This window comes from Phoxinus phoxinus, assembly GCF_949152265.1.
Source record: "Phoxinus phoxinus genome assembly, chromosome: 6".
NCBI lineage: Eukaryota > Metazoa > Chordata > Actinopteri > Cypriniformes > Leuciscidae > Phoxinus > Phoxinus phoxinus.
This window is the reverse complement of record NC_136881.1, coordinates 7,328,163-7,352,845: the sequence shown is the minus strand read 5'-3', so window position 1 is coordinate 7,352,845 and position 24,683 is coordinate 7,328,163. Positions and strand designations below refer to the sequence as shown.

Below are 24,683 nucleotides of genomic sequence, written 5' to 3'. Positions count from 1 at the left end.
GGTCGTTCGCGAATGAGCCGGATCTAAGAGTCGGCTCTTTTAGGTGAACGACGGGAGCTGGCTCGCAGATCTGAAGAGCCGACTCTATTTAAAAATATATAGCCTATAGAAATTAAATCATTATGTAATAAAGAAATAATGAATTATTTTAATTTTATTTAAAATAATTGACTAATTCAAAGAAACACAACAAAATAATTAGGCTATCTATCGGCCTAAAGGCGCACACACATTCGTTTCGACTGTCTGATCAGCCTCACACTCTGTTCCTGTCAATCAAACACGCGATGTCAACCAATTATACTGCATGAGGGAGGGCCGAGCATGTATGCACGCACACACACACACTATATGCGGATAAACCGCTGATCGGGCGGATGGCGTGACAAAAAATAATATTTTAATTCAATTTGGGCGGATGGCGGTTAAACCAATCAAATGAAGAAAGTTTGCCACTAAGCAAACTTGCAAGCTATGAGCCGAGCTGTCAGGAGGAGGCCTAAACGTCTCGTAGATGAGACTGACTGGGTTATTTTGTTTCGATATTAGTTATATTTTAAAACAACCAGTCATTGTAGCCTACCACTTGTGGAACATTTAAAGGAGAGCCAGATTATGGATATGACTCAGAAATGACATCGGGCAATGGCAGCGCAAGATGTTCAGAAGAACGTAAGAGCTAACTTCTACAAGCTCAAAAACATCCACATAAAAAAAGAAGGTAGGCCTAGGCCTAAGAAAAATTGTCGGAAAACTTTGCACATTAATTAGATGTGCAAGGCAAGCAGGCAATTTTTCGGGTTGTTATGGACAATAAAAAATGTGAATATTCACGTTGCACTGTTGTGCGGTTGACTTTCAGGGAGTTAAAACGTTTATTTTTTAAAGAGCCGTTTGTGAGTCAAAAGAGCCGGCTCATTTCAGTGAGCTGAGTCAAATGAGCCGGCTCACAAAAAAGAGCCGGATTGCCCATCACTACTGCTGTGACGCTGTACTACAAACGCTTCCAGTAATACTCCGGCGGCTGCAGCTGCTGTGATGATGCATTTACGCTGACGCGCCACTCACGGTCGTTCACGCGCCTCTCACGTTTGCCATGTGAAACTGTCGTTCACGCGCCGCTCGTTTACAGTGTGAATTGCTCGTTCACGCGCCGCTCGTTCACGCCCCGCTCACTTTTGCAGTGTGAAGCGGTCGTTGACGCACCGCTCACGTTTGCAGTGTGAAACAGTTGTTAACCTGCAACTGGGGACAAAACAGAAATGCTTCTGTTCGCGAAGAAAAACCTGCCATTGATGTACAAGTGATTGCAATAGGCCTGTGTGTGTGTAATTGGATGTGAAAAGAAGGAAATGTTTTTTTTTCATAACACACTTCACTTTAATGTGTGTGAATTTCCCACACCGGGAGTAATTATTTGTTTGAATGTTCTATATTCTATGCAAAATGTTCTATTAAAGAAAACATAGACAAAAAACATTTGTGTGTGTTGTTGTAAAGTGGTTAGAAAAAATAAAATCGGAATCGGCTAAAATCGGTATCGGCAGGTCAAACTTGATGAAAAATCGGAAATCGGAATCGGCCTAGAAAATTGAAATCGGTGCATCTCTAATATTTAGAAGGCGGGACTTATTACGCCATATTGCAAGTTGCATTTTCTCCCATTCATACGTAATGTAAGTGCACCTTCTTTGTGTATATAAAGTCTTTGACTCCTGTCAAGAAGCTCCCTGAAAGCAGTCCACGCAGAGGAGAAGATTTATGAGTGGCTACAGAATGGATGAAAAAGAAATGTTAAAAAACATAGGGTCACACTGTTAGATAACCTGTTTCTGCAACAAAAAGCCATTGTTGATCACAAAAAAATAATCAAAAACATCAGAGAGGTTTAAGAACATAAAGTTGAATGTCCTACAATGGTAAGTCTGCGAATCTTATTTTTCAAACAGCATCAGCGTCATCCTATTAACCTGAACAACCTGGTGCAAATCTGCCAGAATTACATTAAAGGGCAAATTAACACCTGCAGAGTGTGTGAAGCTCTTACAAACACACCCCAAAAAAGTGTTTGTCTTTGGAGAAAAGGGTGTTTCTACAAAATAATAAATTGTGGAGATTGAATACTTAATTGTTATTGGTGTGTGTGTGTGCGTGCGTGCGTGTTTAAGAATACTTTTACATTAATTTCACATTAAAATACTTTAATTTAAATGCTTTGAAAGATAGCATAGGGGAAAAATACATCACTGCATAATTTGTCCATTTAAAATTAATTAGTTGGGAGTCTAAATGCATTTGAAGGACATAGTTCATTGGTGTGCTTGCTCATTGAATTTTGGGTTTTCGCTACAAAAACATGGAACTGGGACAGATCAATTTGTCTAAGTAATTTAATGTCTTTGTAAAATAGATAAGATAAGACACAAAATGGCATTCAATCAGATGTTATTTATATTGCTTACCTTTGAGCTTTTCACTTATATTTCATTAAATGACTTGCATGCCCCTAAACACTTTGGTCCGAACGCAATATGACAAGTAAACCTTAAAGCATCTAATGCCCTTGTTGAGTTTAAACTGTTTGTGTTTTTTGTGCCTATGTGTGTTGCAGATATATGATGGGAGTCAATCTAGGGGGTAAAGATCATTCATTCATGGACGATGGCTACCAAGTCAATCCCAAACTGGTTGTCATTGTTCTGAACACGCAGAGGGAATGGGAGAAGGTAAGATAAAGAGCCTTTAATCTTTATATCCCTCCCGAATCTTCATTTTCTTCTGTTAGCTTTGCCTGTGAGGGGATTCAGGAACCATAAACAATCAATATTCTGTTTACTAGCTCAAAGCCTTTTTGTGACTGTGACTGAAAATGCACTGGGCTTTGCTATTAGTGAAAAAGAACATTTCATTTGTGCTTCCCATTTCACAGCCTGGGGTTTTTTCATGCACATGACTTAAAACATTGTTTACTTAGTCATAAAGAGTCAAAATAGCCCTTATTAACGCAATGGTTTCATTACTGATTTATTGTGAAATTATTCCCAGCTTTAAAATGGAGAAGAGTGCACATGTGTCTCCATCCAATTCGCTTGTGCTGCTTATTGCCCTTTTTCGTTTCTCTCTCTATTTTGGCTATTAGCATATATTATTTGCTTGTTTTTTGTACAGTAATCTATTCTCTGTCTTTGCTCTCTTTCTCTAATTAGCTTTACATGTTCTCCTATTCTATCTCGATGCTTCACACACTCGTTTTCGTAATCGTTTGCTCACTCATGCGTTCTTTTAATGAGTTGTTATTTCTCTGAGGTGTGTTGGATGCTGTGTGTTTTGACAGTGCCCTGCAGTGTGTGTGAAGACACACACACTCACATTAAAACCCTGCAGTGATTGTGTGAAAAGTGTGACACTAATCATTTCTCACTGCAGCGGGGCTAGAACAGGGTGTGAGCCGATCGTGTTATCGGAGCTTATAGACGAGCACACGTACATGACGGCACACATGACTATGGCGCAAAGAGCACATACATGGGGTAAACTTGATACATTATGTTGTTACATGGGTTAGCTGACATGACATTTCAAGCAGTAACAGCGGTTAGGTGTGCTATCTAAAACTACTTTAAACAGCATTTTTCTGTTGTAATCAGTGCGCATGCAGTTTTTAAGGCACAGTATGTAATTTTTGCCGCTAGTGGGCACATATTCAAAACAATAACAAAGGCGTAGCTTGATGGCGCTGTGAAGGAGCGTGGAATGATGGGAGTTGTCGTCTTCACCTCCACTACTGATGGAAATCAATCCGCTGGGACTCACAAATCATGTTCATGGATGAGGTAATGAAATGAAGTTTTACAACCGTTACGTTTGATCACATGATTTTATTTAATCCTAATTAATTAGCTGCAAGTAACGTAATGTTAAATGCTAAATTACTACTCTATGTCATGGTGGGGTAACGCAGTGCAATTTTACACATTCAAAGCAATCATACTAAAGGTACATTTGAATGTACCCACAGCATTTGCAAAAAGTCTAAAACACATACTGTAGCCTATTTAATTACACTAACAAGTCTAACAAGTGAACAAGTCTATGGCAAAGTCCCCTTGTAGTCAATAATGTTATCCCTTAAAACTCATCTTTGATCACTAAAATTACATATTTAAAAGTTTTTTAATTGAAATTTTTTTCTTCATGCCTTAAAATAGCTTGAATGTAACTCTACACCCTTGCCTCATTTAGTATACGCTGTTCTATGAATATGCAAATTACTCCCGCCTCCACTCACTCACACCAGATCAGAGATCCACTCGTTGATGATCACACGTTGACCTGATTGTTTACAAGGTAGTTTTGTGATGTCAGAAACACCAGCGATTTCAAACCGCGTTTTCGAGACTGTATTTGGTTCACTGATGTTTTAAGGAAAAAACACTCAGCAATGGTGTTGACTTATGCTTTAAGACAAACCGTGAACAAATTCATATTAAAACACCACATAGACATATAAACAACATTAAAAGCTTGATTTTCACCACAGGGGGACTTTAAACAGTGTTGATTACCTAAGCACAAACCAAGTGCAATAATACTGTATGTCTAGTATACATTTATTACTAATCTTATTAATATTACTTACTAATACTAATATTACTAAACTAATCAGATTATCTATAGGCCTACTTGATTATTAATTGGTCAATAAATATATACATGTTACTTGCAGTTAATTAAGAAAACAAGACTAAGCTTGTCAATTAAGGTTTATAACAAATCCAAACAGTGGCTCAATTATCTATTAAAAACAACCGAGCGGCAACCTCCCTGTCTCTCTCTTGAAACCAACACGGAAGTGACTTAAACTGCAATTCATCGACTGGCCGCTTGAGGCAGGATGCAAAAGGGAGTCAAATCTGTATCTACCCCATGTTAAAATGCCCAACTTTACAGCAGAAAAACATGTTTACAGCCTGGTGCAAAAAGTGCTTTTGGTCTATATAGCTAATATTGCCCTTTATGACAACTGTGAGGGGGGTAAATAATTTTATAACTCACCCGTTCAAATTATATTAAGCCTTACATTTCTGCATAATTAAGGGCGTGGCCACTTGAGTGACAGGTGGATTGCCGCTGATGTCAATGCTAGCCGTTTGTCTGATGTCTGTTAGCGTCACATTAATTCTCAGCTAATTCCAGCTGCTGAACTTGGCATCTCTGCCGTGTTTGTGCAATTTAATTACAATTTAATTAAATTTACAATTTAAATAAATTTACAATTTAAATTTACAATTTAAATTTACAATTTAATTACAATTTACAATTTAATACATGCATTATACCTTCGCCCACGCCTTTGGATTCCGTCGTTGTCGAGTATCGAGAGGACCAGTGCTGTTTTTCAGTTGTTTTCCTCTGTGAACATGCACTCATGGATGTCTGACAATTTCGTCGCTTTTTGGAGTTTTCAGATTTAAAAACGTCTATAGATATAGAGGCTACTCTCGTTCTGCGGTATCGTTGCTCTCCCGGAACCGATAAGACTATATGCTTATTTAACGTTTTAGTGTTAAATAAAAAGTACCATCAGATGAAATCCTTCAGGTGTCGGTGCTTTCTCCGTCCATGCAATAAAATGCACGTCCTTGAATGAGCGTGGATTTCTAGCGCATTTACTTGAACTTCTTAGGTGATATCTATAGTTTGACCCATTTAAAGGGGCTATGTGGAGTTTTCAGCGGCATCTAGCGGTGAGGTTTCAGATTGCAACCAATACGTTTACAATCGAGTAAACTATGCTTTTTTTGTTTTTTTATTATTATGTGGAGTTTGTGTTGGAGTCTGTGTTGTGCTGGGAGCAGGTCGTTTCTTAGTATTAGCAGACTCCATGTCATAAAGTTGCAAAGTCGCCGCTGTTGAGTGCAAAGTCAGTAGACGAGGCGAGAGGCTCGGGAGAGCGCATGCAGGTCTCAGTCACGTCACTGGATTTCGCGGCAAATCCGACCCGGAGCCTTCACATAGAAATAGGAATACTTGCTTTCAGAGGTAATAGCAAAACCCGCCAAGTGGATCATTTTATTGTGAGATTACAACCCCTTCACACACAGGCAATAAAAAATTGATTAATTTTAGTAGAAAAACTCCACATACCTTTAAGAGGCGGCCAAAATCAGAATTTAAAAATGGACTGAATAAAGCTCTCTCTGACCTTGACGTGCGATGCCTCGCTGACTGACACAATGCACAATAATTATTGTCACAAGCTAACGGCAATATTGTAAGTTACTGCATAATACATTTTTAACTAGCAGAATAATACAGCATCACGATACACATAGTCTCACTTTTAGCTATGTCTTTTAACTATTATAGTATAATAACTAAACTCGTTCACGTCGAGCTAGGCGGGCGTGATTTCGGTAACCAGGCACCTCAGCTCCACCCACGTCCCGCCTCTTTGCCCATTTTCGGTTATCCGGGAGTGACGCGCGGTGACGTACTGCCAAGATGGCGACGGCAGGCTCCGCCTATTTTTGGCTTCAAACATACTCTTCAGAAACCTACTGGTGATGTCATTGACCCTACATCCATATTTTTTTACAGTCTATGAATAAATCGCATCCAAGATCGAAGTTTGTCCTGAAGCTCTTTTTATCTAGGAAATTCCACACCAATACTGATCCGCGTTTGATTTCTCCTCTTGTCCAAAACTCTTCTTGGGTCGTTTGATTCACCCATACGTTTACGTTTCTTGAAGTTATCTTTGGCGACAGAACCTGCTGCAAAGATAACGAATAATTGTGGTCCATGACAGCTGTGCGAAACAACTACAGTGGTGTGCTAGGAACTACTACTTCCGCATATGTTCATGAGGCTCAGTGTGTCGCAATGGTTCTATAGCAGTAAAAGCAGAAACTGGGGACATGACTCCATCGACAGGCGACGCAATGAGGAGGGACGTTACACTGGTTAAAATTGCAAAATTTTGAATCTGGATTTAAACGGTTGGAAACATTTGGTATAATGTAAATACACAAGTGAACAATATATATAACACTGTGCTAGTGGTTTTTGGATATTTTGATGCAAAAATCTTACATTTTGTGCCTTTAAGACACTTATGTACTTTTGTAAAAATGTATTTTTTACCCCGCAGGACCATTTAGACCTGTGGTTCCAAACTGGTTTTCGTACGAGGACCCCAATATTATCTTGTTGCGACCAAAATTGTTTATTGTACAAAAGTAACAAAAAAAATCTTACAATTTAACATTGACGTTGATTAATATTAGCATGAATCACAGAGGCCAAACAATGTGCGAAATTATTAACATGACATAGGCTGAATAACGAAAACTGAGAATTTTGCGAATGCATAAACAGCAGACCAAGTGTGATTTACCAGCCTAACACATGGAACAAATACAGGGCCGATTATAATATTGGTATTAGTCATATTACCAAGAGACAGATGAATTTGCACCGAAATACCATAAAGTTTGATTGGCCGGTCTTTAAAGTCATCCACAAAATATATAGAAAGAATTTTCTCCACCCTTTTAAAACTTGATAAGCACATTTTTATTTTTATATCCTAACTGGGGTTGATTATATGGTTAGGTTAATATTGTATTACCATATTTGCATTTAGAATTGTTTTTTGTTTGTTTTCCTGCTAAAAGTAAAACCCCATTCATCTGAAAAGACCTGCAACTAATTTCTGGGTCAAAAACCACTAGTTGAGAATCTAAATTTAAATGTACTGCAAAAATGTAAGCAAATTTAAAAATCTGAAATTTATTGAAATCTTTATTGAAATCTTGATTAGTTACAGAAATTAAAACATAAATAATGAAATAGAAAAACAGAAGGAAAAATATCAAAATATTGATAAAACATTCTTGGATATGTTTTATGTCAACTAATCATAAGCAGATAGTAAATAAAGAGAGAATGAGATGACATAGGAGGAGGAAGACTGAAGGAAAGATAGATCTGGTCCCAGTGTTTGAATGTGGCTTACTTGCTTGCCGGATCAAATATGCAGTGTTTTCCTAATAACAATTTTTAGGTTTGCTTTGAAGAGCGGAAAATCACATTTTCATCCCAAAACATAATAATGGAGGGCACTTGAGAAGAACCTTCAAACTTTTCAAACCTTGTTTATTTGTGAGTCAATGTTTGTTTGTGTATTTCTACAGATGGGACGATGGGAAAACCACACATTGAAGTTGAAGTTTCCAGTGTGGCCGCGTTATAATTCGTTCGGGGACGCGGACGCTGATGAGAACCACTTGAGCATTGTGACTCTAGAAGAAAGACCCTTTGTTATAGTGGATGATGTGGACATTCTTACAGGCACATGTAATCGTAACTCTGTACCTTGCAGGAAACACATTAAAGAGTGAGTTATATTTTTATTTATTTAACTTTAAAGAACAACTTTAGCAGATAATACCAGTTTTGAATAAACCAGTTGGTTCTGCAGGCATTATACATCCTGTCTTAACCTTCAGCATGAGAGCTTTCTTTTACTGGGGAATAGTGGAATAATTGTGTTGTCTCTAATGTGGTTATGAACTTTTTAGTGTGTTATATTTAGAACTTATTAGATTGAGGAGGTATCTTCAATCTTTCTCAGTATCAGCTGTGTTTCTATATCTCTGTGCCTGTATATGCCGCAGTAATTCCACGGACGGCTCCTATGTCAAGAAGTGCTGCAAGGGCTTTTGTATAGACATCCTGAAGAAGATTGCGAGAAATGTAAAGTTCACCTATGATCTTTACCTGGTCTCAAATGGCAAACATGGCAAGAAGATCAATAATGTTTGGAACGGCATGGTGGGGGAGGTTAGTCGCTCTTAAAAACCTAACGAGCGAATTATCTATCTATCTATCTATCTATCTATCTATCTATCTATCTACAGTGTATCTATCGTTCTATCCACTCTCTATTTGTCTATCTACTGTTCTATTTGTCTATCTATCTATCTATCTATCTATCTATCTATCTATCTATCTATCTATCTATCTATCTATCTATCTATCTATCTATCTATCTACAGTGTATCTATCTATCATTCTATCCACTCTCTCTATTTGTCTATCTACCGTTCTATTTGTCTCTATCTATCTATCTATCGTTATATCTATCGTTCTATTTGTCTATCTATCGTTCTATTTGTCTCTATCTATCTATCTATCTATCGTTATATCCACTCTCTCTATTTGTCTATCTACCGTTCTATTTGTCACTATCTATCTATCTATCTATCTATCTATCTATCTATCTATCTATCTATCTACAGTGTATCTATCTATCATTCTATCCACTCTCTCTATTTGTCTGTCTATCTATCTATTTATCTATCTGTCTCTATCTATCTATCTATCGTTGTATCGTTCTACTGTATCTGTTTCTATCTACTGTTCTATTTGTCTATCTATTGTTTTATTTGTTTCTATCAATCTATCTATCTATCTGGGGAGGTTAGTCGCTTCAAAAGACCTAATGAGCGAATCTATCTATATGTTGTTCTATCGTTCTATTTGTCTATAATATAACGTTCATTGTATCGATCTGTCGTTCTATCTATTGGTCTATCTATTATATATCCATCTGTCTATCAGTCGTTTTATCGTTCCGTCTATCAATCATTCTATCAATCTATTTGTCTCTATCTATCGATCTATCTATTGGTATGTCTATCATCTTTTTATGGTATCCATCCATCCACTTTTGTGTATTTCTGTTTCAGTCAGTGTGTTTTCTTTTTCTTGAGGTGTTTTCTTTTCCCTGCTCTGTAGGTATACAATAAAAAGGCGATAATGGCCGTGGGCTCATTGACCATAAATGAAGAGCGGTCAGAGGTCATAGACTTCTCTGTCCCATTTGTCGAGACAGGCATCAGCGTGATGGTGTCACGTAGCAATGGAACAGTGTCGCCCTCTGCGTTTCTAGGTATTAGATGAAATAATATCTTTGAAATCCCTCTGGAATCAGTGTTTTTCTTATCTCTGTCTGCTCTCATGCATTTTCTCAATTCTCTCTCCTCCCTCAGAACCCTTCAGTGCTTCAGTGTGGGTTATGATGTTTGTCATGTTACTCATCGTCACAGCAATCGCTGTTTTCCTCTTTGAATTCATCAGTCCGCTCGGTTTCAATAGAAACCTGGCGCAGGGCAAAGGTATGATACACAACATCAACCATACAGTCAAAACCCCTCTGCTATAAGATGATCTAAAACATGCAGGATACATGATTAAAATCGGAAAATCTGAACATTAAACATTTAAAAAATAAGCACCTTGAGTACCTGTAGATCCACGATTCTCTTGTAACTTGCTACTCACTCCTCACTTCTACTCACTACTTTCCCTCTTTCTGTTATACATTTCTAAAGACCCTCATGGACCCTCCTTCACCATTGGTAAGGCAGTCTGGCTGCTGTGGGGTCTGGTGTTCAACAACTCTGTCCCAGTACAGAACCCCAGGGGCACTACCAGTAAATTTATTGTATCCGTATGGGCCTTTTTCGCTGTGATCTTCCTGGCCAGCTACACTGCCAACTTGGCTGCCTTTATGATCCAAGAGGAATTTGTGGACCAAGTCACAGGCCTCAGTGACCGAAAGGTAATTGTTTGTCTTGAAATCTAGTAAGCTGTCTTACGCTCTACTGCTTCTCTAACCTATATACGTACGCATGTATACCTGTACCTGTAATTTAGGATGAAACTGAAATATGTGACTGGATTATTCTGTGTGACACACCATTGTTCTAAAGTTTCGGGTTATTTACATGTTGTAATGTTTTTGAATATTTGTTTATATTATTAGTGTTTTCTTCTTTGATATATTTTCCCATGTCGGTAACACTTTATAATAACTGCACGCTATGAATCATTAGTTAAGCATTAATAAACAGTTCATTCATATACATTAATAAGCAGTTTATAAATACTGCTATATATGCTTTATTCGTGATGTATTAGCATATCTATAATTTGTTTAATAATTGTATTTTCATACTTTATTAATGATCAATTTATAATTTCTAAATGAAGTATTGCATTATATACAAACCAGTTATTTAGGAGGTGTCAGTGGTTCATAAGATCACTTAGAAAGTGTAAGTAAATGATAAATAAACTATTTAAATGTACATTCATACATCTTAAATAACTCTATGTTTTGTATTACTGTTGTGTTTGTTTCCTTTTTCTGTTTAGAAGATAAATGAGCCTTTAAATCTTCTTTGTAAATGCTTTACAAGGCATGAATAGTCCTCACTTTAGATGATCTCACAAAAATAGTTAACTGACCACTACTAAAATACTTTATAGTATAACTACCTGAATTCACCATGGATTACAGTAGAAATACATGGTATAATAAAGCATGTATTAACACACTAGTAACTATTACTATATGTCTGAACAATTAGATGTATGAATGTACATTTAAATCGTTTATTAATTATTTACTTAAACACTTATAAATAACTGGTTTGCAAATGCAATACTTCATTTAGAAATTATAAATTGATCATTAATAAAGTATGAAAATACAATTATTAAACACATTATAGATATGCTTATAAATCAAGAATAAATCATGAAGAAACATTTTTTTTGTAACATTATAAATGTCTTTTTAGTAACACTTATCAATTGAATGTGTCTTTGCATAATACAAGTATAAATTTCTTTATAAACATATTTTACTGACCCCCAACGTTTGAACTATATATACACACACTTATAAACAACATCTTTGGCTCTGTCAGCCATCTTGCCTATGATTTGTTGCTTAGCTCATCACAAATCCAGTGTGAGATTAATTTATCCATTGAGTGTATGCTTAAAATTCCCCGTAACAAAAGTATAAAAATATACAGTTGGTGATATAGGAAGTTATGTCTACCTAAAAAAAAATTTTTTGGGTGTAACCTTATGTATTCCATTTGTCTCAGTAAATAATTTCTCTGTTTTGAATAAAGCCAGTTAATTCAGATGTTACAGCATGAGGCACAGTTTTTAGGCTACCTGACAAAATATATTTTCCAGTGCACCGTCTAGTTGGCAGCTCACTAGGTTTTAAGAGAGCATCCGTATGTCATTATAAATTTAGAAGATGGAGCGTCTGAACTGCACCAGTTACTAGGTTTATCTCGCTGGATTTATTTCTGTATTTGAGCTTGTATTGATTCTGTCCATGTATCTGTTTAAGCTGCCCTCACAGTTCTCTATGTAATTTATGTATTTTTTTCTCTTTCATAGTTTCAGAGTCCCTATTCCTATTCACCCCCGTTTCGCTTTGGGACCGTGCCTAATGGGAGCACAGAGCGAAACATCAGGAAAAACTACCCAGACATGCACCAGTACATGGTGAAATACCATCAAGCTGGAGTTGTGGATGCACTGGTCAGCCTCAAGACTGGGTATGGCTGGGAGATACAATTTTCTATGCAAATTTTGGTAGACATATTTTTTCTGTAAATCTATACAAGCCAATAATTGTGCTTTATTGGTTTATACAGTAAACTGGATGCTTTCATATATGATGCGGCTGTGCTCAACTATATGGCGGGGCGTGATGATGGCTGTAAGCTAGTAACTATTGGCAGTGGCTACATCTTTGCCACAACAGGATATGGCATTGCCCTGCAGAAAGGATCCTATTGGAAACGGCTGGTCGACCTTGCTATCCTCGGGATCATTGGAGATGGTATAAGTGTTTTTCTGCATTTCTCTCTTGTTATTTCACTTATTTCATGACCTCTGTATTAAACACTATCTCTGTTCCAAACCTTAGTGAGATTCCTCGCTCTCTACATTGGCAGCATTCTAAATTAAATGGAATTTCATAAATTATTTATTTAAAACAATTATTTAGCTCAAACAGTAGGGCGTTGGCGCTTGCAATGCCAAGGTCATGGGTTTGATTCCCAGGTAAAAAAAGAACTGATAAGAATGTAAATGTGTACCTTGAAATGTAATGTAAGTTGCTTTGGATAAAAGCGTCTGCCAACTGCATAAATGCAAATGTAAAAAAATAGCCTGAAGTGCATGATTTGGATAGATTTTACCTTAGCGCTTGTTATTGACGCAATACTCTGATGAGCACAAAACATACATAGCACACAGAAATATGTAAGGGATCATGTACAGTTAGTCGTCATTATTGCAAAATAAACCCTGTTATGGTGATCTGATGAGTAGAATGTACCAGGTAACAGTATATCCCACGTATTGCACAACAACAGTTTTTCAGTCAAGTAAATAAATTTACATGAAATACTAATTAGATTTTTTAAAAATCTCACACACACACACACATATGATATGATAAAAGACTATTTCAAATAAATTGTTCACTGTGACACTGAAGACTGGAGTGATGTTTAATTGTTTTTTTTATTTTCACAATACTACTGTTTTACTTGATCAAATTAATGCAGCCTTGGTGAGCATAAGAGACTTGCAAACCCCACATTTTTGAGTGGTAGAACAAAGTGAGCAAAACGACTTCAGCGTATTAGATTGATTGCCAGGAACAGCAGTCAAATATGCAAATTAGCAGTCATTAAATACACATTTTTTACAGCAGATTGCTGTTATCAGATTGAAATATTCCAGGTGTGAAATAATGGTTAAAGAAGTTAATTTAGATTCAATTATTGTACTATTTTCTTATTTTGGAGGATCAATTTCATAAGTCTTGTAGTGCTTTTTCCGTAAAGCGTATGTGTTAGAGATGGTGCTTTAAAATCTAAAAAGATTATTGTTTGATTCGATTTATTTTTAATTTATTTAATACAATATCTCTCAAGGCAACATTATTTTGCTGCCTATTTAACAGCTTTTCTGTTGGGAACTTGCCTGAAATGCTTAAAAATGCTTCCCAGGTAAACAGCTCGCTAGTGTTTGGAACAGAGCCAGCCTGTATTTCTATGCATAAGCATTAACAGTAATTTTGTGTTGTGCATTAGGTGAGATGGAGGAGCTGGAGGCCCAGTGGCTAACTGGTATTTGTCATAATGAGAAGAATGAAGTGATGAGCAGTCAACTGGATGTGGATAATATGGCTGGTGTGTTCTATATGCTTGCGGCTGCCATGGCTCTGGCGCTAATTACTTTTGTCTGGGAGCACCTCTTCTACTGGAGGCTACGTTACTGTTTCACTGGTCTCTGTTCTGGTCGGCCAGGAATTCTCTTCACTATCAGCAGGGTATGTCACAGAAACACTACGGTAAATTAACTAGAGAGATTCCGTTGCTGAAGGCAACCATTATCTGCTCAATCTTGACATATTAACATGTCATGGTGGCTGTTTACCACAGTCGTCTTAAAGCATCATCAGAGTAGGGATTGCTGCTTATGTGCTGACAAACACATTTTTTGCTGTGAAATAAGAAAGAGCTTATATAACAGAATATAATAGCACCAGCCACCGTCTCTAGAATAAAGTTACAGGGTGCGGTTGTTTGTCACAGCAGGATATATTACTTTATTCCATCTGTTTATAGAGTTTCAGAACCCAGAAAAAATACAGAGAGACTATATTGAGACATATTGTGCTAATATATACTTTTTGGTGTTAGCCTCCGCTTATGAACTTCTTTCTGTTAACATTTCCGTCTCCATTCCACCTATAGGGGATTTGGAGTTGTATCCACGGTGTCCATATCGAAATGAAGAAAGCCCCAGAGTTGGGCTTCAGCCCTCAGGCCAACATGTTGCACCTTCTGAAATCTGCTAAAGAGATCACCACCCTTGGAGTTACCTCACCCAAACGCCCCGTGACTAGCATTCTCCCTCCTACCCAGGGCTTGCTGGAAATTATGGGCGGAGGAAAAGGCAACAACCTCGCCCAGAAAAACATGCCCTATAGCAATACCAGCACCATGCTCAGCAACCGTCACAAAGAGCCACTTAACAACACTCTCTTGCCAGGGCAACGTGCCCTGAGCTTGACGGATGCTCAGCCAGGTGTTGCTGGAAACGGGGGCTCAGGAGGCGGAGGTGAGACCATACGACCTCCTGCCTCCAAGCCACGTGCTCTGTGGAAGAAGTCTGTGGAGACCCTACGGCAGAACCCAGAACCTGGGGGAAATTCTCCACCATCTGCCCCGCAGCCTACCGAGACCCTACCTATGAAGAGCCAGCGCTACCTGCCCGAAGACGCACCTGCTCGCTCGGATATATCAGATTGCTCTGGTCGGGTGGACTTGCAGAAGCAGCACAAGTTAAAAGAAACGGTTCGAAAACGAAACCGCCAACCGCGGGAAGTGAGCGATGTGGAGCTTTCAACATTGCGGAGCCAACCCAGCCAGCAGAGCAACCACAGCGCTCATATGTACTCTCAGAGCAGCCAGGGGAGTCAGATTTATACCATTGACTCCATTGACCAGGAGCATGGGCTGCACTACCCAGATATCTTCAGCGACCACCGTGACACTAAGCACCGGCCACCTTCTTCCTCAGAGCAGCAGCCAATTTTGCAGCTGAATAGCAGTCTGCTCTCCCAGGCCCATGAACCAGACGTGATGCAAACCGCCGTTGCGAAGGATAAAAAATACAACACATATGGAAAGTCCAGCGGGGCAGGGAGCATCGCCGGTGGGCCTGGTTCTACTCAGGATCCACGACAGACACACTGCCGAAGCTGCCTGTCGAAAGTGTCCAGTTACTCCGGGCTTTACACTGTACGGTCCCCTCAGTATCGCTGCGATGCCTGCCTGCACTCTGGAAACCTGTACGACATCAGCGAAGACCAGTTCCTCTATCCAGATGGACGGGGCACCGGCGGCGGAAGTGTTGACAGGTCCTTCTCTCCTTTTCTCCCCCAGCCTGATGCTTCCTTCACAGCCTATCTTCCCCAGAGTGACCAAGAGGGCGACGGTCTAATTAGTCACTACCAGAACGAGGGCGTGATCATCCGCCAGCACTCGTATGAGAACCTGCCACAGAAGAGTAACTCACGGCGGGTGAGCCTGCAGGACAGCACGCCGTATGCCAACATGCCCTCGGCGACTTTGATCCCAGACAAGCCCCTAAAAAACCAGTCTGTGCACCTAAACCACACCCTCGGGGGGGTGGGTGTCAGTGGACTCGGGATTGGTCGTCGCAGCAAGTCGATGTATCCAGCGCGCCCGACGGAAAACCCCTTTCTCCAGACGCTTCGTGACGACCAGCGTCTAGCTCATGGCCGCAGCTCCACAGACATTTATAAGCAGCTGGTGCCGCTCACATTAGGCCAGGCTGATGGCAATATGCTCGGTATGGGGATGGTGACCCCTGACCTCTATTACCCCGAGCATGTGATGCCTTATGTAGCCCCTCCCCCTGTCGGCACATACACTGCCCCCAGGGCAATGAGCGCTGGGGGCGCTCGGCGTGTCTACAAGAGGATGCCGAGCATCGAGTCTGATGTCTGATAGAGAGAGAGGTCTGAGAGACAATGAAAAGACATGCATGGATATTTCCACCAGGATATGGCTTAACCGTGGAACTCTTGGCAGGATTGTAAGGCTTTATGACTATAAGGCAAGCAAGTTTGGAATATATTTTGTTTCCCTTCTTGGACTTATCTGTCTGAACAGAAACCAGAGTTCAAATTTACATCAGGTCCTCCCCTCTAGTTGAGCGGCAGCTCTGTGTCTTCCAGAAAACATCAGAAATGGTGGGCAGGACGCTCTCGCGCCTTCGAGCGAAGGAAGAGCAGCGAAAGCTGCTTGGAAGTACAGGGGCAGCTCCAAAGAGTTTCCTTTTTCACGCAACACGAGCAACCAAAAAATTTAATAAATAAAACTTACGTGAATATCCACATTCTGCACTTTTACACACACACACACACACACACACACACACACACACACACACAAATACACATTCACATGCTAGAGGCACAAACAATACATGATCTCGAACCACAGAAAGGACAACGTTAGGTATAATAATAGAATCTCTCTTGACCAAAAAACGAATACCACATACAATGTAATGGCATAAATGACAGGTGTGCACTTGCACACAATGACATGCTCTGAAATAAATAATTGCTTAGCAGATCTAAACCTGATTGAGTTTTTGGAAAGGTGGCAGAACATCTGTTATAAATGCGTGTACGAATGCATTTCGGTGTAAAAGCTGTGCTGAGGCACAGTCCAAAAAGACTGCTTATAGTACTAAGATTAGATTTCCATTCCAACCTGAACTGTGACAAAATGCACTACCTGAATGATTAGTCTCGGGTGTAATCTCTGAAATCAAGCACGCTAGAGAATTTCAGAGAAGGAAAACTCGGTGCAAAGCTCCTTTGTGTCTCTGAGGACACCAAGAGGAAAAAGTCAATGACCCTCCCCATCCTGTAATCTGTCCGTACCTTGACTGCATGCAGAGCGCAAATGCAGGAAGACACTCCTCTGCTCACAGCACAACAGTGTAGTAAGTGTCAGTTCATTCATCTAAATTGTATCATCTTGAGCATATTTCTATAGTTGTCTAGAATATTGAGAAAAGTGGTAGTCAATTTTTACACAGTTTTATACACTGCCAAATATTTGAAAGGTGTGCAAAGTATATTTATTGTGACGGGAGGAGAGAAATGCAGGGAAGTGACAGAAAAAGAGGTATACTGTCTTTCTTGTGGTCGTAAGGGACGCTGAGAAGGCGTAGACCATATAAAAGCCCACACCAACTAATGATGTCAGTACAGAACCACCGAGATATAAAAAGTCCCTGTTTGCCTCGAACACATAACCACATCACTTCCTGTAGAATCCAACCACAAACTCATTCTTCACAAATATTTTTGGTTGTTTTGAATTATAATGGTCGTTCCAGCGATATGCACAATATCAGGTTGCAATATTATATTTATGTATGAAATTTCCTAGTTTTAATATGTTTTATTATTAGTTCCTTTCATTTAATGAATTGTTATACATGTGGAATTAATTTATTAATGTGATTTAATTGCGTATATATTTAAAAAGAAAAAAAGATAGCTGCATGTTAATCTTCTCTATGGTCAAACTTTTAGGATTGTTCCTTTTGATTTTGATGTGAATGGGAGTATATGTTTACAGTGAATGTGAAAATATGGATTCATCTCAGATGTGATTTTGATTCTCATTTGAATACAAACATAAAACTGTCGTATGACCAAATGTTAACTGGATCAACTTTCTTTGCTGTGTTTTCAGTAAATGCTGTGTCTGAAGCAAGTGAGGTTAACATTTCAGGGTGTATTCAGAATTACCACACAAACACAGTTTGAAAATAATAAAGAGTATCTATCGTGGCTTTAGAAAAGAAGAGCATTTTTCATAAGGTTAGTCTGTCATATGCTACACGCTTGCCTCTAACCATTTTGGTTCTGCCGATGTATCCGGACTGGCATTCTTGTGTTTACACACCCAAGAAATATTCAAATTAGCTGTTTGTTTTTAACCTCATTAATGTCTACGAAATACTAGCATATTCATATTTCATATCAGCCTCCATGGAGAAGGCCTTGTCTGTGTGCATCAACATCTCACTTGTGAACATCTGAATGTAGACAACAACATCCAGATCCAAGACACCGTGGGATATTTCAATGTCAAGAGTAGATGGGTTGTGGTTAGATTGTAGTGGTTTACACAACCAGTATGAGTTTGTATTTACAGGTAGATTTGACCGTCTGAATAAATCTATTTGCACATTGAGCTGTTTTACATCATTTGCATCGCTTCCATTATGCAAATTTAGTCTAGTTTACACTTGCCTGATCCCCTGTCTACAATTGATTATATTTAAATGTTGTAATAATGTTAAATTATGATAATGCTGCACAAAAATTGCACTGTATTCCAACAATTCTTACCCTTGTGGAATTTGAATTTGGCATAAAAAAAAATTGTGTTAAAACAACACGTAGACCTGAGAGTATAGAGTCAGCTTGAAACAGACATGATAGCCAAATGAGTGCAACATATTTTATTTGTATCGTTTTGACATGCATTCATTTCACTGGATGAGAAAGTTGTATCTATTTTTTCCAGCAGGATGTTTAACCGAGAGCAAGTCATTTATGTACTGAAGAAGAAAATGTTCAAGTCAAATGGTATGGTGAGATGTAACCGCTTCCATTTTTCAAAGTTTCCCTTTACATATATTTTTACTGTCACTTGAGACTATTTAGGTTATTTTAAAATGACTAGTAACAGTATGTTTCATTCCTTTAGGTGAAATTGAACTATGCAGGTAAATCAAAAGATCAAACTGACAGGTTGGCAGACGAGTAGTCCCCTGCTAGTGAAGCTAAAAGGTAGTTTTTCACATATTTTGGTCAAAAGAGCATAACAATGGATTTTTGCTTCATAAAATGAAGATATGAAATTGTAGTGCAGAGTTTCTTTGAACTCAATTGCAGAAAACCACTTGTTTTTGCCAAGTTAATCAGCTTACTTATAATCACTGGAAAATTGCTAATTACATTAGCGCTTGTCAAATAGCAAACAGGAAATCTTGTGTGCTGCTTATCCATGCAAAACGCAGTGCCATAATGTCAGGCTATTGTGAGTGGTTTCTGCATGGCATCCTGACCCAAGTCTCTGTGATATTCCTGTCTGTAGATTGGCTCGGGTCCCTCCTTCAATGTCAAAGGGAAGTTTTCGCCAAATTTATCGTCCATCCGATGAAAATTTTAAGCATGACCGGTTCCAAAAAAATATTTTCAGCTCTCCTTAATAATTCAAGTGATTTGTGGTTTGTGCCCATAGCACAAATGACAGAGATCTCTGAGGACCACTGTGATTCTGTATGCAACAAAGGAGAACATTCGTAGTATCAGTAACCTATATTTAATGCTGACGATCTGCAGCAAAATAAAATAAATATTACCAAAACTACATAAATTGCATCTACTATAAACCTGTCATGTTTTTACAGAGAAACATTTAAACAAAACAAAATTATGTTGATACACGATGGGCTTTTGGCAGATCTTACAGATTTTTTTTTCTGTAATATTTAGTTGCCAAAAGACCCTGACAAATCTGGCATCTCATAGGCACAACAATTGGCTCAGAGAAGTAAGAAATGCTCTCAATCCAGCACTAGTATTACTAGTATTCATAATTCATATACATAAATGAGTCAGACTATTTGTGCATAAACTATATAGTTAGGCTTATGCATTGTGTGCATGTGTGCGCGTGCCCACTGTCAGTTGACAAATGCTGTTTATGTTCACTTGTTCCTTCAGATGTCCAAGACTAGTATATGTGAAGACTGTATATGTGACTTTTTGGGTAGATAAGAAAGTGTCTAATACAATGTCTCTGATTTATCATTCAGATTAATTTAATTAAACATCCCAACTGTCCTGGTTAAAGGTGAAGTGTGTAACTTTATTAGATGTTAAAATTGCTTTCAAAACATTACTCTGTTTACTTGTTTGACACCCCAACATTGACTCAACACTCAGCGGGTGTTCGTCCATCCAATAACATGGTGGGAGTTTTCAGGAAACCTGTTTGAATACAATTATTTTTTACAGTAATCATTTGTTGGCACAGAAATTACACACTTTAGCTTTAAATGTATTTATTTATGTATTAGCATTTTAATATGCAGTCAAGGTGAGTTCTACAATATCTTAGAGTTGAATTGTTTTGTTTTTTTAAACATTTAATTTGAAATCAATATTAATATTCAAAATGTTACTCAAAATCCAATTCGATTTTTTTTCTCAAATCAAATATGTAATTAAATTCAGAAAAAGGCAATTCGACTTGTTTAGCCATTTTAGAATGTTTTAACAAGCATTCACTTGCCTTTGGCAAAATTGTAGCCTACCATATAAAGTACCATATAATACACAATTATATAATTGTACCATGTTCAGAAATATTTCTTAACATTTTTCTCCATAATGGTTATTAATAATATGTTTATGCATGTTTTATGTATTCATTAAGACCCTTTGGTCTGAAATAAAGGACCGTGGTAATTTCTAGTTTTATTTCTCTATTACTGTTTTTCATGGAGGCTTAAAGACCACTTTGCATGCTTTACAGATTTCAACCAGTTGTGGCCTACTATTTCTTGAGAGCACTTTAATGGCAGGGAATGCACTTCATGCGAGAACCTCAATGGGAGTATGTAAGTGCACTACAGAACTGTTTGATTCTCAATGCTATAATTTACAATGACTTGGGTTGTCATTTGACACACTTTAGGTCATATACTGTAGCATTATATGATTTCAGCCCATATAACTGATATAAAGCACCTACTGTGTTAATGAAGTGGACAAAAAGTATCTATCAATATACCTCAGCTTGAAGTTAGATACTTTAATTTAAAATACAGTTTATTTTATTTGATCTCTCTTTTTTGTTTTATTTATTTTACTTTTGACAGTTGTATTTATAGGCCTATTATTTGTTTTAAGTATGTGATTGTTGACAGTTGGATTATTCCTTTTTTCATTGCAATCCAGTGTTATTAGTATTATTTATACTATTATAGTATTTATTACTATTTTGAATTAACCTTTATTTTTTTCCGAGTTTTGTTTTGTTTTTACAATTTTTTTGAATTAACCTTTATTTTTTCCGGGTTTTGTTTTGTTTTTACAATTTTTCATTTTTATTTACGTGCTTTTTTTAAATTAATTGTTTTCTTCTTTTTTTCCGTTTTTGTTTTAGTAATTTAAGTACTTCAACTTATTTAGTTAAAGAGCTGCAAAGGCAATATTTCTAATGCAATATTTCATTTTGGTTGAGTTTTTAATCTAATTTCAATTACCAAAAATAATAATTTAAATGAATGATAACACTGTAGTGTACTATTTTTTCCTGGGTGGGAACTTAAAACCCTTTTCTGATTTTATTGATTATATTAAATAAACCTATTTATTAAGTTTACTTTGATTAAATTCAATGTATTTTATCTTCTCCTCTCCTCTCTCCCCCCTTATGTTTGAGCTGTTGTTTTTGCTGTTTAGCTTTTGACAGTTATATTTATAATATCTGTTATGTTTTAATGTACATCAAGGACCAAACGCCTCCATACATTCCCTCTCCGGAAATCTGGAGTCTGTCTCTCTCGCAGTGTGTATGCATGTGTCATAGTGTGTTTAGTGATGCACACGGGTGAAAGCATTACTTTTACTCATCACTGGGCTAAAAGGTCCAGATGTATTGTGGTGAGCCTGAGAGAAGTCAGTGTGAAGAGCAGAAGAGAGTCTATCAAAGAAGTTTTCATCATTTATACTGCTTTAAACAAACACCCTCAAATACATGGACATTAATCTGCATTCAGTTTATCCTAATCTAATTAATTGTGACACTATCCATATGCACAACATTACAGCCTACAGTAAGACTGCACACATATCCCCACACATGTTTACATTGATGCATATCAGAGAGAGAGAATCTGGAGATACTAATTACTCACACACATGTCAAAAAAATAAAATAATGCCACTAAATGAATCAAATTTGAAGAATTAGCATAATTAAGCCCCTAATGTGGATGTATGTGATATCCCCTTGAGCAAAAGAACGGCTATAATATGCTCACAGATTAGCATGTACACTCACACATGACTTTCATACGCTGGATTGCTGTCAGTAAGTACTGCGGAAGTTCAGGATGCGTGTAATCGTGCGTGTGCGCTTTGCCGCACGACTGCGAGTGTGTAAGCGCACATACGTGTGAGCTTAAACTGAGAGGTCAATGACTCCGAATAAATCTCTGAAGTGCGACTGCCGCCAAACCCGATTAACATTGTATTATCATGTCACTAACATGGAGCTTGTAAAGAGTCAAGGGATTTTTTTCCCTCTGAAGGTCTGTGTGGGGGATTGCGAGGAAAGCGAGAGACCCAGATCTATCCATTTTTAGATAGTCATTTCTTATTGGCTTAATCTACTGTGAGACATTGAATGTTCATGTAGTGTTAGGTGTGTACTGTATCTCGCTCTTGTGGTGGTGGGTGTATACGTGTGCGTGTTTGTGCCAAACAGGAGAGGATGATGAGTTTCTTCTGGGTTGCAGTTTCGAAAGAATGAGTGTATGTTTGTGTGCATGCATTTGTGAGTGAGTATTTCTGAGCTTTTGCCAGAAGAGCGCGCTCTGCCTACACATAGAAGAACCCATGAAAATTCATAAGGGCGCGACGCCTACTCTTCAATACTAAAAATACAGAGGAAGATAGTTTGAGGCAAGAGAGGGAGGGAGGAAGAGAGAAGGAGGTAGAGGATGACGTTCGGCGAGCAGGGGAGCGTTGCACACGTGGCACACCATGCAAGGGTTTCTCTTTTCAAATTCCACTCTCAGAGTCACAACCTTTTATGATTGTGTGTGTGTGCGTGCGTGTGTGTGTTTCAGATAGATGTGTGAGACTTTCCTTCCAGGCCTCCATATGCGGTGTGACCAAATTTCCACATGTCACATTATGTGGCGAATCAAAGTATATTGGAGCCAGAGCACGTTTGAAATCAAAATTGACCCTAGTTAAGTTCTGGGTCTTACTGTGAACGGGCAATACATGCACATTATTCCAAAAGGTTATTTTGCCTTTCGTGATCTTTTGCCTTTCGTGATCAAATTTCCAGTCAATTTTCGTAATGTTAATTTTCAGTCACTGTTTTAGCAAACTTTTGTTTTGGTGCCATTCATATGTAACACCAACTTTTACGATCTAATTAATTAATAATACAATTAAAGGGCACCTATTATGACATTTAAAATGTTCCTAATGTTGTTTTGGGAGTCCCCAACAACAGGTTTACATGCATGCAATGACAAAAAACACTTTTGTTTTCGTATAATATGCATTTATTTTTACCTTATTTGCTCACCGACTCCCAAATGATTCGTTCAACGACTAATTTTTCCAAACCCCTCCTCTGCGCGATGCTAATCTGCGTTCATTGGTCAGATGACCCAGCAGTGTTTACAGAGATAATACTTATTGTTTAACACGGAGTACAATGATGCTTTTATCAATTAAATTGTGTTATAATAATGATTATAGTCCACTGCTTTGTAGTTTGTAGTAAAAAACTACAAATAAGATAAAGAATTTAATGTTATGTTAGCGAGCATAGCCCAGAGTTCATATTGTAAAAGCACAATCAGTCTTTGTTTGCATTAGCCCGATGCATAAACATAACGTTTTTACAAAAAAAAAAAAAAATGCAGTTACGTTACTACGAGGTATATTACTCTATTCTTTAAGACAACTCCGAAAACAACGACAAACACTTCACATATATCAATACAATTGTCATTGAAGACCTAGAAGCTAAACGGTGCTTACTCAACAAACAAAATAATTATTAAGCATGCTACATAAAACATAAAAGCAACAATTATTAATAACACTTACAGGTTGTGATACGGAGGAGGAAGCTGATGCAAATACACTTGGAACTGAACCTTCCTTCAATATCAGCCGGCTCGCGAATCCAAGTTTGAGTGCATTTAAGTTGGTAAAGCAATCGTCTTCAAAATGGCGCGAACAAAGCACAAGGCTCTGACTATACTTCTGTGGTATAGTGAATTGTAGCCACTTAGTCTTCAAATGCTCCTCCTTGGGCAGATGAAAAAAGTTGGCTTTTGAGTCGCACTTCAGAACACAGCGTCTCGTCGCCATGACGTTTTCAAGTTTTGCCTTGAAG

General features: G+C 38.0%; 1 protein-coding gene across 4 annotated transcripts in view; it reads left to right on the top strand.

Moving 5' to 3' along the window:
* The window catches only part of grin2ab (glutamate receptor, ionotropic, N-methyl D-aspartate 2A, b), a 106,210-nt gene extending 88,037 nt beyond the window's left edge, over window positions 1–18,173 (top strand). For 2 of the 4 annotated variants that reach the window (XM_079615561.1, XM_079615562.1), the window contains exons 5-14: window positions 2,612–2,726; window positions 8,199–8,401; window positions 8,682–8,847; window positions 9,805–9,958; window positions 10,059–10,184; window positions 10,401–10,630; window positions 12,277–12,437; window positions 12,537–12,724; window positions 13,989–14,227; window positions 14,655–18,173. In XM_079615561.1, the coding sequence (XP_079471687.1) occupies window positions 2,612–2,726; window positions 8,199–8,401; window positions 8,682–8,847; window positions 9,805–9,958; window positions 10,059–10,184; window positions 10,401–10,630; window positions 12,277–12,437; window positions 12,537–12,724; window positions 13,989–14,227; window positions 14,655–16,436 (3,364 nt within the window). In that variant the 3' untranslated portion in view covers window positions 16,437–18,173. The remainder of the gene's footprint in view (window positions 1–2,611; window positions 2,727–8,198; window positions 8,402–8,681; window positions 8,848–9,804; window positions 9,959–10,058; window positions 10,185–10,400; window positions 10,631–12,276; window positions 12,438–12,536; window positions 12,725–13,988; window positions 14,228–14,654) is intronic. The other 2 variants (XM_079615563.1, XM_079615564.1) reach the window with 2 other exon arrangements.
* Window positions 18,174–24,683: the final 6,510 nt, after the last annotated feature.